Source organism: Cebidichthys violaceus, unplaced genomic scaffold (assembly GCF_023349555.1).
Source record: "Cebidichthys violaceus isolate CVI_PGR_0920_01 unplaced genomic scaffold, fCebVio1.0.p SCAF_28, whole genome shotgun sequence".
NCBI classification, from domain to species: Eukaryota; Metazoa; Chordata; class Actinopteri; order Perciformes; family Stichaeidae; genus Cebidichthys; species Cebidichthys violaceus.
In genome coordinates, this window is record NW_027176461.1 from 4,351,892 (window position 1) to 4,366,358 (window position 14,467).

At 46.2% G+C, this 14,467-nt stretch overlaps 1 protein-coding gene across 3 annotated transcripts in view; it reads right to left on the bottom strand.

Moving 5' to 3' along the window:
* akt1 (v-akt murine thymoma viral oncogene homolog 1) overlaps nt 1-11,361 on the bottom strand; it is a 28,502-nt gene extending 17,141 nt beyond the window's left edge. Inside the window, exons 1-2 of one of the 3 annotated variants that reach the window (XM_068721471.1) lie at nt 11,188-11,361; nt 6,546-6,724 (exon numbers count right to left, since the gene is read on the bottom strand). In XM_068721471.1, coding sequence (XP_068577572.1) covers nt 6,546-6,591 — 46 coding nt within the window. In that variant the 5' untranslated portion in view covers nt 6,592-6,724; nt 11,188-11,361. Of the gene's footprint in view, nt 1-6,545; nt 6,725-9,169; nt 9,223-11,130 lie in introns of those variants that run through there. The other 2 variants (XM_068721473.1, XM_068721474.1) reach the window with 2 other exon arrangements.
* Between the last annotated feature and the right edge of the window lie 3,106 nt (nt 11,362-14,467).

The window sequence follows — 14,467 nt, forward strand, 5'->3', positions numbered from 1 at the left end:
TATGTGTTTGAGCGGTGAGAATCGGATGAGAAGAAGGGGGGGGGTTAGGCGGAGGTTGAGGATTAGGGAATTAGAACTCCAAAGCGAGGGAGGAGGAGGGAGCGGGCTGCGCCTTTTGTTGGTTTTTCCTCAGCCGCCCCCGCCATCCCTTCGGCCCTTTTCTGCCGGGTTCTGCCTGTAGGCTGCAGCTGCGGCCTGCCACCCTGTGCCCTGCATCTCAATGAGCCACGGGCCGCCCCGCTCCAGAGGAGACGGGGCTCCCTGATGCAGGGGTCACCACTGAGAGCCCCAGCAACCACAAACTCCGCCCCACACCAGCCGCTGCTCCGAGCCGCAGAGCTCTGGGCCGGGCTTCTCGTGCTGCCCGGACACCCCGTCCGCCCCATTTGCCTCTCTCGCTGTGACCATATAAGGCAGCACCAGGCTCGTATGCCATCCTAAACTGTCCAGGAGTATGGGCCCTTCTCTTTATGTCTTCCTGACATCCCCCTCCTCTCCAAACCTCTTTTGTTGGCCCCTCTCTCTCTCTCTCTCTCTCTCCCATGCAGCTGGATGGGGGACTCCATTGCCAGGGCTTTGGCAGCGGCATCAACAGGTTGCGAGGAAGGGCCACCCCGGGCTCCAATGTAGCCCTCTCTGTCTCGTCCCCTGATCCCTCTCTCTCTCTTTCTCTGTCACTGCGGTTGCCGCTGCTACCCCAACAGGAAAAAAAAAAAAAAAAAAAAAGCACGGGGGATGGGGGGTTGTGCGATGGAGGCTGCCCCTCTTTCTCACGCTCGTAAGAAAGCCCTCACTTCTTCTCTGTGGTGAGTGACACCTGCTGATTACCATAGAGACACTGTGGGAAGTTCCCCCCCCCCCCCGCCACACTGGGGCTGAGATTTGCCCCCTCTCCCTGGGTAAACAAGCAGTCCATGGATTAGTTAACTGGGTTACTGCATGGCAAACAAATAAACACACATTATTTAGAGCAAATTAGTGCCAATGAACTCTCAATGACCAGCGTAAGATCAAATACCCTCAAAACAACCAAGGAGTTACTCCAGAGGATCCATTGGAAAATTGTCAAGAACAACTTAAATTCTAAAAGTATGATAAGACCTTTCTATAAGGCCTCTGAATGAAATATGTTCTCAGTAACACAGACTAGCTGATGTGGAGGATGTGGGGACATATCTGAGCATACAGTCAACTCTTGGTCTGCAGACAGCTGAGCATCCCCTTTATCTCTCGTCTCCCCTACCCTCCCTGAAGTGGAGAGAGGTGCCAGTGATGTGATTGATGTCGGAGACTGGGAGCTTTCTGCTGGTCCATAACCGCTTCCGCCATGGGTCCGAGTTGTCAGCAGGGTCATTATCCTAGCAACAGGATGGTGGAGCTGTGGGCGAGGAGTGTGCGCTGGAAATGGGAGTACCAAGAGGGGGTGAGCTGGTGGGGGGGGGGGGGGGGGGGGGGGGGGGCGCGGACAGAGGCTGAGAGAAAAGAGGAGACTTAGAAGAAACAAGGAGAAGAGGAAGAATGTGGGATTAAGAAAGGAAGAGAGCAAGGAGGAAGGACAGACGGGAGGAAAGCGAGGAAACAACAGAGACAAAGAGGAAGAGAGTAACGGAGACGGAGTGCGCTGCCGAACACCACGGTTGTGGCGAGCAGGCGGACTTTACACAGCAAAGTAAGCACACAGCGGGCTCGCCGTGAGAGGAGGCGAGCGGTGGAGGTGCCACCTCCCTCAGCCTCCTGGTGTCCTCCCCCCCCCCCCCCCCCCCCCCCAGCATGCCAGCCAGCCTGTCTGCCGACAGCTGCACCCCAGTAATTTACTTCTCTCCACCACATTTAGCAGGAAGACTGCTTCCCATTACCCCGAGCAGGGGGTCCGCACTGACGGCCAGACCCCCGGCCGGCGCGCTGACGTCCCGGTGTGACACCCTCTGCTGCTGGACCCCGCCTACAACGCGCTCCACTCCTACACCGGCCTGGCGCTCCGGCTGGTGATCAACTTGCTAGTGTCTGGGTATCAAATCTACCAAAACCTGAGTTATCTGTTTTTTTGTTAATTGCAAAAAGTTATTTAAAGTTACACATGCTATTAGTTTATGTCAAACCACTAAATTACCTGTCGTCACAGAATTATACCCCCCAGTTTACTCACAGTTTGGCCCTCTACAAAAATCCCCATTATCTCTCCAGTAGCTTCTATGATTGGTTTTTCACACACATTGTTCACTGGTTATAATAAAGCTCAGCTCCTTACATTTTCTTCTTTCTTTCATTTGTACTTAACAAATGGAGATACACAATAAGTTTAATTATCTACTGTATAAATAATCCAATCACATTACTTAAGTAAGTAGTGGAGCACTGCATAACTTTGTTTCTGACTTTATTACCATGACAAATTTTCCACAAGCTTCAAGATAAACATTTTGGGATCCACTTAATAAGGACTTAGTAACTTTAAGTGCACTCAAGACTTGTTTGTTATGTGTAAAAAGCCTCACAATATAGGCGTATATTTGCAAATTGGAAGAGGTATCGCTCCAGTTCTGCAGTACTTAAGGTGTGTTTGTGTGTGTGTTTGTGTGTGTGTGTGTGTGCTGCAGCAGTGTGTGGCCCATGACGGCCATAATGAGGGGATGTGTAGGAGCAGCAGCGCTGGCAGCCAGTCAGCATTGCAGCATCATGAGACATTCTTAAATCAGGTGGGCCCGCTCCTTTGAAGAGCATTTAACTGTGCAGGGAACACCACATTCCCTCACTGAGATCTCAAATACAGAGAGAAAATGAACGTTCAAAAAAAAATAAAATAAATAATAATAAAAAAAAAATGCTGGCTGAATTATTAGACGCCTGTTCACCAGATGCATCAGACAGAGACATGCAAAAGAAATTGTTTCATCTACACTTACTACTGTGTCTGGTATTTCACAAAATCTCTCTCTCTCTCTCTCTCTCTCTCTCTCTCTCTCTCTCTCTCTCTCTCTCTCTCTCTCTCTCTCTCTCTCTCTCTCTCTCTCTCTCTCTCTCTCTCTCTCTCTCTCTCTCTCTCTCTCTCTCTCTCCTCGTTCCCAGTCTGTGTCTCATGCAATGTCCTGGACCACCAACAAGGTCACGCTTGGAGGAGCAGCAGCTCATGGCCGTCCTTCAGCCGCATGACCAGCAAAGGAGCCAATCAGCTGATGAGCTCCGAAACCTCTGAGAGGCTCTGTGTGGCATGTCGCACACAACATCCATCCGCTCTCCTGGGGCCGACTGGGTTCACTGAGCAATGTTCTGGGAACATCACAAAGATTCTGCTCAACTTCTGTCTCGCTCGCTCTTTATGTTTCCCCCTCGCTATCTCCACTGGTGTGCCCTCTGCCTCTCCTCCCTCCCTCCCTCCCTCTCCCCCTCCTCTCCTCTCATGAGTCGGAGCCAGCTGAGCGTGATACCCAAATCCAACAGTTGTTGCGGCCTTCGTTAGCCTAACGAAGGGGCCGACTCTTTATACTTGTCAGGGAGCAAATGAGTCAAACAAACAAGGGCCAGGGAAGAGGGGAGGACAAGCGAGCGCTGTTCCGTTGAGCTTGACTGGGTTCTTGGCCACAGCACTTCCCTGGAAACTAGGGAACCCACAATCTGCCTCTTTGATGTCTGATGATGCTCTGGCTTTGATGGAAACTTTTGGAAAAACACACTTGCAAAAAGAAATAACATGCTGCTCAGTCTCTGTGGCCACTAGAGGCCGTAGGCACATTCAAAGTGTGTGGGTGCACTCTGTGAAGGATTCTAAAAGGGAAGTACCATTTGGGGACGCATAACAACTGGTTATGATAGTAACAGAGTTACAGTGTTTTAGCAAGCCTGTACTTGTGATGCGGTCTGTGCATATGGGCACTGGGTAATGTCCTGCTGGCAGCGTAACTTCTGAATAAATATGCTTCACACCGTCCATACACTCACACATTTGCATATGCATGTCCAGACGTACGTACAAACTACTCCCGTCCACACTCGGCTGCTTTGTCTTGCATTCCAACGCTGTCCTTCCGAAAACAGACAGACAGTCACAACAACAGCATCGCAGGCGGCGTCCACAATCCAGACACATTACTGCAGCACAAGGCTTAGGGAGAAAGTCGGAAGGTGTGTCCTTCAGAATGAGATCATTTCACTGAGCGCAGCCTGTCTGGAACAAATGTGCAGAGCACCTCAAGGCTGAGAATCCGCAGCTCTAATGACAGATTAGCTCCACTGTGTGTGTGTGTGTGTGTGTGTGTGTGTGTGTGTGTGTGTGTGTGTGTGTGGAGGTTTACAGGGTACGAAGGCACAATGCTCGCTGTACTTTCATTCAGGAGCCTCCACAGAGTTTACACATGCGTGCTGAACAGGAATAAATCGGCGTGAGTGACACGGATGTGTTCGGATGACGTCTCCAAGCTGCTGCGCTCTGTGCATGTGACCGACCCGCCGTAAAACCCATTCATCATGTAGCACCGTTAAAATGGGCATTACTGGAGGAAAAAGGCCACATTCTAACCGTACACCTCCTTGAACGCAGCTTGGTGCTAGATGGTGTCCGTGGAACACACACACACACGCACACAAAATGTTGATGGAAATATGGAGGGCTGTCTTTTGTAAAACATAAAATTGGTGTTTTGAGCGCACACATGGGTGTAATGAGCATGCTCAACACACTTGGAAGCGGCGTAAGCCATTTATTACGACGCCCACGTGGAGATGTGAGTCACTTGGGTGGCGCCGCCACACAATGAAGCTACACTCAAGGTGCAACATGGGTTGATGGTGGCGGAGCTTTCTGGCCGAGGTGACGGACAGCGAGACGCGGCTACGGCGGGTTCACCTTCTGTGCGGTGGCTCTGGGGGGCAAAGACTGCATGACAGTGACGCGACACTAAAAGCCTTCCTGTCAAGGAGGCAGGTGGACGCTCTCCAATCAAAACACAGAGGCTTTGGGTGACATTTCACAGGGCACAGCTGCTGGGCTGTGACAGCATGCCAACTCACTATTCCTGAAGGGTTGTTTGTTTAGTGTGTGTGTGTGTGTGTGTGTGTGTGTGTGTGTCAATGCTATAACTCAGCGTGTGTCACCTGCCACATGTTATTCTACTAGTCACTAATTTACTACTCTTATAGTTACATTTTACACCGGCTCTCCATCACAATATTCCATTATTGTCAGCGCTGCTGAAGGTATGACAACAATTGACCCGTGCCAGTTTTGCGGCACAAGTAATATACAGAGAAAGGAACAAATACAACTTGACAGAACGAATGACACTTCAGCTCAAACTTGCGATCATGCTTTGTCGACTTTTATGAAGATTTGTAGGAATTCCTTTCTTCTTTTTTTTTTTTGGTGGCTTTAGATAAAACTATATTCTTGTCATCTACTTCATAACTATTCAACAGAGCATCTGCAACACTAACAGCATCCAACATGTGATCCTCTCACTCACTGGAAGGACCCGGGTGTGTCCGCCTGAGACCAAGTGAGCCCGAACCAGGTGAACTCTTTCCTAAAACAGCAGCCTGTTACGCTCTGAGCCCAAGCCTTAAGGAGGGGGAGCATGGGCTAACACACTACAGCGGCACACTGCCTGCCCCCCCCCCCCCCCCCCCACAAAGAGTCCCAGGAACTCTCCTTGTGACCTGCTCCCATCACCTTGTCCCCTGAGTCAGTCTTTCTTCTTTTCCCGTAAAAGCCCGGTTCCTTGGCACTGGGCCTGAGAGCCTTCAGTGGTTTTGAAGAAGTTCCGTATCCCATTTTGCCCCTGGTGGTGTAGGCGGTGGTGGAGTAGGCTCCGGGAGCAGTTCGTATGCACACATAAAGCTGCTCAAAGCCAGCAGGTATGTAAGGAATGCGTCTTCGTCCAAACAACAGGACTCACGGCCGACACGGAGCCGTGCCACGCCGCGCAGCGCTGTCAGAGCAGCTAAACGGGGCCCGCCGGGGACTCTGCAACTGGATGGCTCTTTACATCAGATCTTGCGCAAATCCCGTTTTAAATACTGTTACCCGGTGATCAATCACCCTGCACATGTGTCATTCAGTTCAGGCATTTCTGAAAACAAATCGGTCAACAGCGCGCCATAGTAAACTCTCGCTAATCCAAGTCCCTCAGGAATGAAGGTAATGTGGATTTGGGAAATACTTGAACCATTAAGAGTAAAAAATAAACATTTTTTAAAGTGTACACCTTTCATGCCCCAAAATGCAATGTAGTTGACGAGTACATAACACACTTCCATGTGCATGTATTCATGAAACACAAGTACTTGTTTTGCAGCTTAAAAAGGTGTATCCACGCATCAAGGGATTTTGAAATATTTGCATATTTGTTCTTTTGCCAGCTTGGTAAGCCTGCACAGTCGGTTTCTAGTACATGAGGTGATCATAACTACAGTATACTACATGCTAATTGAATTGTAAAAAAAAAAAAGAAATGCACAAAACCCTGCAGTGCAATCTGCGGCGTTGCATTTATAACTGAATGTGAATCAAAAATAGAATCAAACTATGTTCTACAAACTGTCTTTGCATTCACCTCGTTTATGCAGCCATCCCTCCTTGACAATCACCACATTGGTCATGTTGGTGGGCAGGGTGGAGGATCCAGGTTTCCCGCAGGCAGAGACACAGCTTTGTTTCCTTCACTCGGCTCTGTGCAGGAGCCTGGAGACGAGGTCCTGGGGTTTACAGCCGCCCTCTCTCAACGGTGGTTACCTATTAGTTGAAGAAGAGTAAAAATTAGCCCCATATCGAGGTGAAAGATTCTTCCACTTGTCTGAATATTAACCCTCAGGTCAACACAGCAGAGGGGAGGCAGTGGAATCGAGAGGACCTTAGTGTTTTATGGCCCGGTTAGTGGAGGATGTGCTCAAACCACAGCGTAGTCCCTTTCACATGTGGAACCTGCAGCGCTGCAAGGTTCACATAGCTGCGTACGACCGTGGTTTTTGGCATTCACAATGAAGTCTTCCCCCCACTATTGGAAAATTCCATGCTGTTCGCACACACACACACAACCATTCCTGGTGGGGGGGTTTTTTTCTACTCACCACTAAAACAGCAGGAAATTCAAAAAATAATGTTTTCAAACAATTCTGACACAGGCTGCCTAAATGCCTAAAGTCATTTTACAGATGCACAAAGTGTTTGGTGTTAACCGTTTAGCCTACAGTGATGTTTTTCAATCCTACATAATCGAATGTTGGACAAAATTCACTTTGAGATGAGGTCGTTTCGTTAAATGCTAAATAATTGCTTTGACTTTTCATCACCTGATCAAAATATTCAGTGGCTACTGAAAAAAAGAAGAAGTTTTCTTCCCCCACAATTGCAAACGAGGCAAACTCCATCTGCTAATGAAGTTCATGTGGTGTGATCAAAAGCTCCGGAACAGCTACTGAATGGGCCTCGGGTTGAGGTCGTGATGTGCGCTGTATCTGTGAGTGTTGCCGCTTGTATTCACACCTGACCAGTTTACATTGCAGAAGTGTTACAAGATCCCGGCAAGGCAAGCTGCCTGGCTGATGTTTACGACAACATGTGGGCTCCTATCCACACGCGAAGCCTCCGTCACATCTACGCACAACAACGTGACACCAGTTGTAAAATATGTAACGGTCTTCAGTAAACAAGTGGAGCATTAAAAACTAAACATGGGGAAAGATATGACAATAATCGTACCCTGTGTGATAGAAAACAGGATAAGACTGTATTGACAGTCATCAGATAAACTGAATTTGATTGATCTGATAAAAAGGGCTGAATTCCATCACAGACGTACCAGTAATCCATCAACATAGTACACAAAAAAAAAACCCTGCAGGCTACCGTAACCAAACACTTGACCTTTTGATTTATTCAGTACTTCTGTTTATTGCATAAAGACTTCTTTGAATGCAGGGCAGTAGCAGGAGAATGATCAATTACCACGCTTGTTCACACAAAATGTCACATACTGCAGCAATCTCTGACCATCGACGAAAATCAATTGCCTGCTGCTGCTCAGCCAGAGTAAGGCCATCAAAAGAGAGCTCTGTTTGAGTGGCCTCATCTAGCTTACTGGTGGGGACAACAACAGGAAGTGGATGTGACTATTGACAGACTTTGAGTCATATCAGTACAGCCCCAGGCGCGAATGCATCTGAATGTGTGATCAACACGCCTTTTTTTTTTTTTTTTTACTGCCATTCTGCTCACTTCCATCAATGAGCCAAAGTGAGTTTGTGAAAGCACAGTTTATTTTTGCCCAGTGTTTTTGTTTATTGCACTGGGGTTGTGGTGCTTGTGTCACACAGTCGATGTTGGGAGGATCTTGGAGAGGGATTTGAAAAAAAGCACACCGAGTGCTATTCAAACCAGGGATCACACAAACCGTTGGATCTCTCCGGCATCTCAGTGTGTACTCTGTGACACAGGCACGCACCCATTACATACACACACATTGGGATACATCACACAAACAAACTTGAGCGCGCACACACACACACACACACACACACACACACACACACACACACACACACACACACACACACACACACACACACACACACACACACACACACACACACACACACACACACACCACAGCCAAAAAACATGCACAAGACCGGCTCCGGAGCCACAACAGAGCGCTGCTGTTTTAATGGGAGCGACCTGTTGCTACTGCGGCCTGTGTGGAAAAAGCTGGGCTGCTGCCAGCGCTGCAGCTAGCAGCCACTGAATGAACCCAGTACCCTGACAGCGGGTCACATGGTCCTCGGGCCTCTGGGCCACCGCCTGCCTGCCTGCCCTGCTGTCAGTGCAGCTTTCAATCATTCATCTTTTTTGGCTCTGGCGCTAGGGGCCATCCCATTCAATGCAAATCAGTCCCATGCAGCAAAGACGCCACACACACACACACACACACACCGAGCCGGTCACTGGGCCACAGAGGGCGGTCCCGTGCGTTTACGGCAGGAAGCAGAAAAATCAGGCCAACATCACCGCCAGCGCTACTTCCTGCATCACAGATCAATAGATACAAATCTGGTTTTGCTCCATTTTTCTGCTGCTGCCACTCGGGTGAATAAGAGAGTCACCGGCGGATTTACAAAGACAGAACATTACGCTCAAATACATAAAATGAAACAATAAAATGAGAACATAGAATGTGCCCACCTGCTGCTGGAAAACAGTCCCTGAAGCGACACTTGGTGCGAGTTGAAATGCCATAATGAAAGCAGTACTAGTGCGATCTACTTCACAGTGCCGAGTTCCTCTATCAAGTTCCCTGAAAACACATCACTAATGATAAGAATAGTGGGTAGGTGAAGCTGAAAACCAAACCACAGCTACTGTAATCTTGAAAGCCTCGTAGACTGACTGCTTAAATCTTGTGATGACATGAACAGCAACCCCGTTATGACTCATGCAGAAAATGTATTCATCGTCATGCTGCTGAGACAAGCCACGGACTAAAGTAGTGACGGATCAAAATGGATTTATTTTTTCAAATATAAACCGATTGTAACATACTTGTTCTGTCCTTTAAAAAAAAAAAAAAAAAAAGTGTTTCTACAAAAACACACAGAATAAGATCAAACAACATCCTGGTATTTTTGGTTTGTTGCGAACCAACATGACCTGGCTGTTGATGTGAGCAACCAGTAAACAAGATGAACAAAGAAGAAAAGTATGTTAGGCCGCAGTGTTCTCAGTCTGTGACACAGAAAGCCGTCATGTGATCCTGATGGTGGGCTACCAGCATTAGAAGCGTATCCTTCCTCAGATGTAGTGCATCTAAACTCCTGTGGCGCACAATAACTTTGCCTGTGCACAAGGGCAAAATTTCAAGCAACATTCCGCAGATTCTGCATGCAACCGGTGGCATACTTGCGTCAACGGGGCTTCGAGGGGATTGGGTGGGATGTGACTGGTATTTTCTAAATGGAACAGGGAGAGGAGCCACTGGCTGCATCATTACGCCAGCATGTTGCGTCCTCCCCGAGTCACATGCCAAGTCCCCCTGCATAGACACAGTTGGACAGACGTGGTCTCATGTCTCATGACCGGTAAAAGCATTCAGACACTAAAGGCGTTAAGGTACAACATGTTCTCTTTCCAGGCTGTACATACAAGTGACCTGTGGGAGGCCAACTGACAGGAACATAAGTAAAGTGAGGTTTGTCTCAAGTTGGACATTTCAGCTTTGCATCTTGCGTGTCCATTCAAATTGTGCTGCTCAGACAAACCGTCTCATTTCGACTCCCAGTAACGTTAATGTTTCACATCACAGATGCTTAAAAAAAATAAATAAACCCTTCTTGACAAAATTCCTGTTGTAAACAATGATTTTGTGAAGAAATGCATAACTGTCATCATTGTAGGTGGGATGTCAACAGTGGGGACAGTAAAAACACCAAAACAACTACCCACATGCATTTAGCAATTATACTGATTACAAGGGAGGAAAATATGAATACAACTCTATTATACCTTTCCTTTATGACTTCCCTGGTGAGCAAACTGTGGACCTAAAAAAAAAGGTCCTTGGGACCACTATTGAGAACCACTACAAGGTGGCATCTAGTCACAACAAAGATGTACTACTTTGTGTACCTGAACGTGAATGCACCAATGATACAACAGAACAGCAACAAGCTAGCAAAGCTAACGAGTAACTGTAACAGCTATTGTCTCACTCTAACAAGTAAACAAACGCAGTGGTAGCTCATAACAATGAATGAGCTACTCTCTTGTTGAGCTCATTTGTTTTCGTTTGCCTCCCCGGGCCGTAAAGCACAAGCGAAAACAAACTTTCTCGTAGAGGTTGAACCGTTTAAAGTAACATGACTGCAGATATTTTGGCCTGAGGGCTGTGTCTCAAAAGTGGTCATTGTCAAAAAGAAATGAATGGTTAACTGAAGAGTGACTCGCTGTTTGTAGAAAAACAACAACGCGTTATATACTCAGACGTGTATACGGCCGTTGACTTCACAGCTAAATAACTTCCACAGCGAAGTGGAGTCAGGAAAGTACCTCATTTGAGGTTTGCATTTAGCGATAGAAAGGATATGGGGCCTAGCAGGGCAGCTTGGGTGAGAATAACCGCATCCCATGTAAGTACAATGGGGACCTACCCTGTCGAGCTGTCGACCTCTTGTAGTTAACCATGCGAAGGAAACGCGGACATTTACCTGGACAGGAATTCAACAATGTGTCCGTCTCATTATAGTGAGCTGTTTCGGCGGTATATTAAGTTGATAAGTCCTTCAACAATGTGGACAAAAGTGCTCTCATTTACTCCGTTTCTTTGCCTTTCTTCCACTACACCTCCCAAACGCGCTGTCTGCAATGCCTCTGTGGCAGCCTGCTCTCCCGGGTCCTAAAGCCGGTCGTTTTATGAGTCCCACTCAGAGGAGGAGTGGTAGGTCTGTCAGCCGTCCCATTGAAAAAAAACCTGCAGTGTGTCTACGGGGGCTTATTAGGGGCTGTATGGCCTCGCTGAACTCTGCGTTGTATTATCCGTGCCGTTGTTTTCCAATATAGGGTCCGGGGTTCTACAGAGGCCCCTGTAAGATTTCCAGGGGACCTTCAGTACAATGAGGCATATCTGTTTTTCACTTCCTGAAACAATCGCACGAGATAATGTAGAAGACCGACTTTTTTTTTTTTTTTTGAACAGCTGTTCATTAGCGATTAAATGTTTGTACTTTGCCACCTGCTGCACAATGAGCTGCTGTAGGGCTGCAAATGTTGATTGTTTATTTTAATTATTGATTAATCTGCAGATTACTTTCTTGATTTATCGTTTGGTCTTTATAATGTCAGAAAGTGATGTAAAATGGACAAAATGCTCATCACAATCTCCAATGGCCCAAGTTGGTCTAGGTTATTTACATTATAAATAATGATAAAACCACAAAAATGTTCATGTTACTACACTAGAAAACTAAAAGAAAACCAGCAAATATTCACATTGCAGGAGCTGGAAGCAGTCAATTTATGTTTTAAAATCATTTATGTATGAGGCTGTAGACAGTTCTTTAATACCCCTTAAAATTATATTCTAACAAAATATAATCAAGTCATTCAATCTTGTAGAATTGTATTTAATAATGTAATAGCAGTGATATAAAAGTACTACAAGCAGCAAACAATTGTACTAAACGATATGCTATGTGCTATGATAAAATACTCTTCATTTAGATAAATAAACAAATACAATTTTCCACCATAAAAACAGTGTAGAAATGGTAATTCCTAAATTCCTGTTTATGGCTATAGTCTGGTGAATGGCCCTGTACACACTGCATAATGTCATTTTTGTGCTTTTCTGATTTCAACGCTTTATTTCTGTGCTAACCACTTTTGGAGAAAATAATAAAAAAAAAATGTAGGATTAAAACTCAAAGTAATGGATAACACAATAAAAATAACAAGTAAAAAGTAAAACATTCTAGACAAAAGCTGGGCTAAAAAGGTGACTTCTGAACTCCGCTCCCACAGGACCTGGCATTTCAGACATGAAGCTGAAATGATTTTTAAATCTATTTTTTAAAAACTAGCATGATGTAACCATCGTAGGCAGTGTTGGCATTGGTGTGACGCTACTGTCCTTCTGTTGCTTGTCGGCACTCAAGCAGCATTCTTCTGGTAGTCTGATTTATGGCTTATTTTTGGAGGCACCTGATTGGATAAAATTACAGTCGCCATGCTAAAGAAGACATACTTTCACTCTGAGTTGCTGTGAAGTGGAAAGGGCCGTTGACATTTCAATAAAAGGCCATCAGCCATGCATTTAAGTTCAGGTTCCGATATAACCTTTAGATTTCTTTGTGGCCGGGGATAAATCCTACTGAAGGCACTTTCACAGCCATTATTTCTTTTTCGGCATCTCAGCACATTGGCTGCATCCTGGTTGAGACGTGAACACGTTTTTTCACCGGAGCTTTCAACAGCATCACGTGGTCTTCATCAGTGGATGGAGTGAAGTCATTACAAATATTAACCTTGCAGAGTCATGTTTATGATAAATGCTTCATCCACTCATAAAGACTGTGTGAACGATTTGTTTAAAAAGCTAGTAAGTGGACTTTAATTTGCCTTTGTATTATTTCCATCATCAAGACTAGTCGTGCTTAATATTTAAGAATGCCGTCAGTTGTGTCAACAGGAGATGGATAAAGACACACAACATCGGGACGGATATGAAAGAACACTTGCACTTGTCCTGATGAAACATCAAAGGAAAATGTGAGGTTATATCAAATTCTACCCCTGCTTGTTATAGCACATTGTTTTTGAATAAAACATCCACAAAAAACTGCCTTCCAGAGAGGTAGGAGTTCAACCAGTTTGGGACAGGTACAGACAGGCCAGCTCAGTCCCACTCAAAAGAAGTCAAGGATCCTCTGAATCATATGACTTAGTCTAATATATCTTTGACTTCCCATTTCAATGTTTAGAAAACCTCTCTCCATACCATTCCTTATGATATTACTATAACTTTGCTTTATATACAGTTATATTTGACCAATTTTTGCAGTTTAATTTCTCATGAAGACACATTTGTATCTGTATGCACAACATAGTCTTCTTTATCAGCTTTGGCGCAAGTGCAGTGAACTACAAATGTGTATGATATTAAAATGCAAGACCGTGCTTTTGAAAGGTTGCGCAATTAACTGATAAATAACGTCACAAGAGCAGGATAGCAGGGACAGCAGCCGACGTTCCCTCTGTGATGAAAAACGTATTGGCCTCTGCCCTCAGCCTCCTCTGTTGTCATTTCCCTTCTTTGTCATAGACACTGTAATGTGTTCCTCACTGCTACCATGTGTCAGCCTTGCCAAGCTGTTCCTGTCATACAAATGGAGCTGAGTGAGGGTATCCCATATTTTCTGCTGCTGTTATTCAGCGGTGCCCTCCTCCTCCTCCCCCTCCTCCTCCTCCTCCTCCTCCTCGGCTGTCTCTGGTCCGGTGATGGGAATGCCTACCCTGTTGTTTCGCAGGTTCAAAGCAAAAGTAGCCAGATCAAAGAGTCAAAGTGAGTTAATAATGCCTTTCCTGTTAGAGACTCATCTGATCTCTTTTCTTGTCAGCTTGCGGTATCTGTTCAGAGAGTATAACAAACAGAACAGAACTTAATGGGCTGTTGAAGGAGAGCAGATAACATGCGGCAGCAACAATTAGACACAGAAGGGCAGGAGGGCCATAACGGGGAGGAAGTGGTGGGGGGTCTGACCAATACGACATCTCCCGGCAACAGCAGCGCGACGTTGCTGCAACTGTCACATTATTTGCCTCCACGTATTGTCCACCTGTTATGCAGCGTTGGCTACGGTGCCAAAGATTCAAAGATTCAAAGACTGAACGCGCCGGAGAATTTGTTGCATCGTTTGATGGGTTTCCCGGCTTGCTTGCAGGAAACCTGAACGTCAACTCAAATGAAGTCATGTGGCAACTTTAGACCCT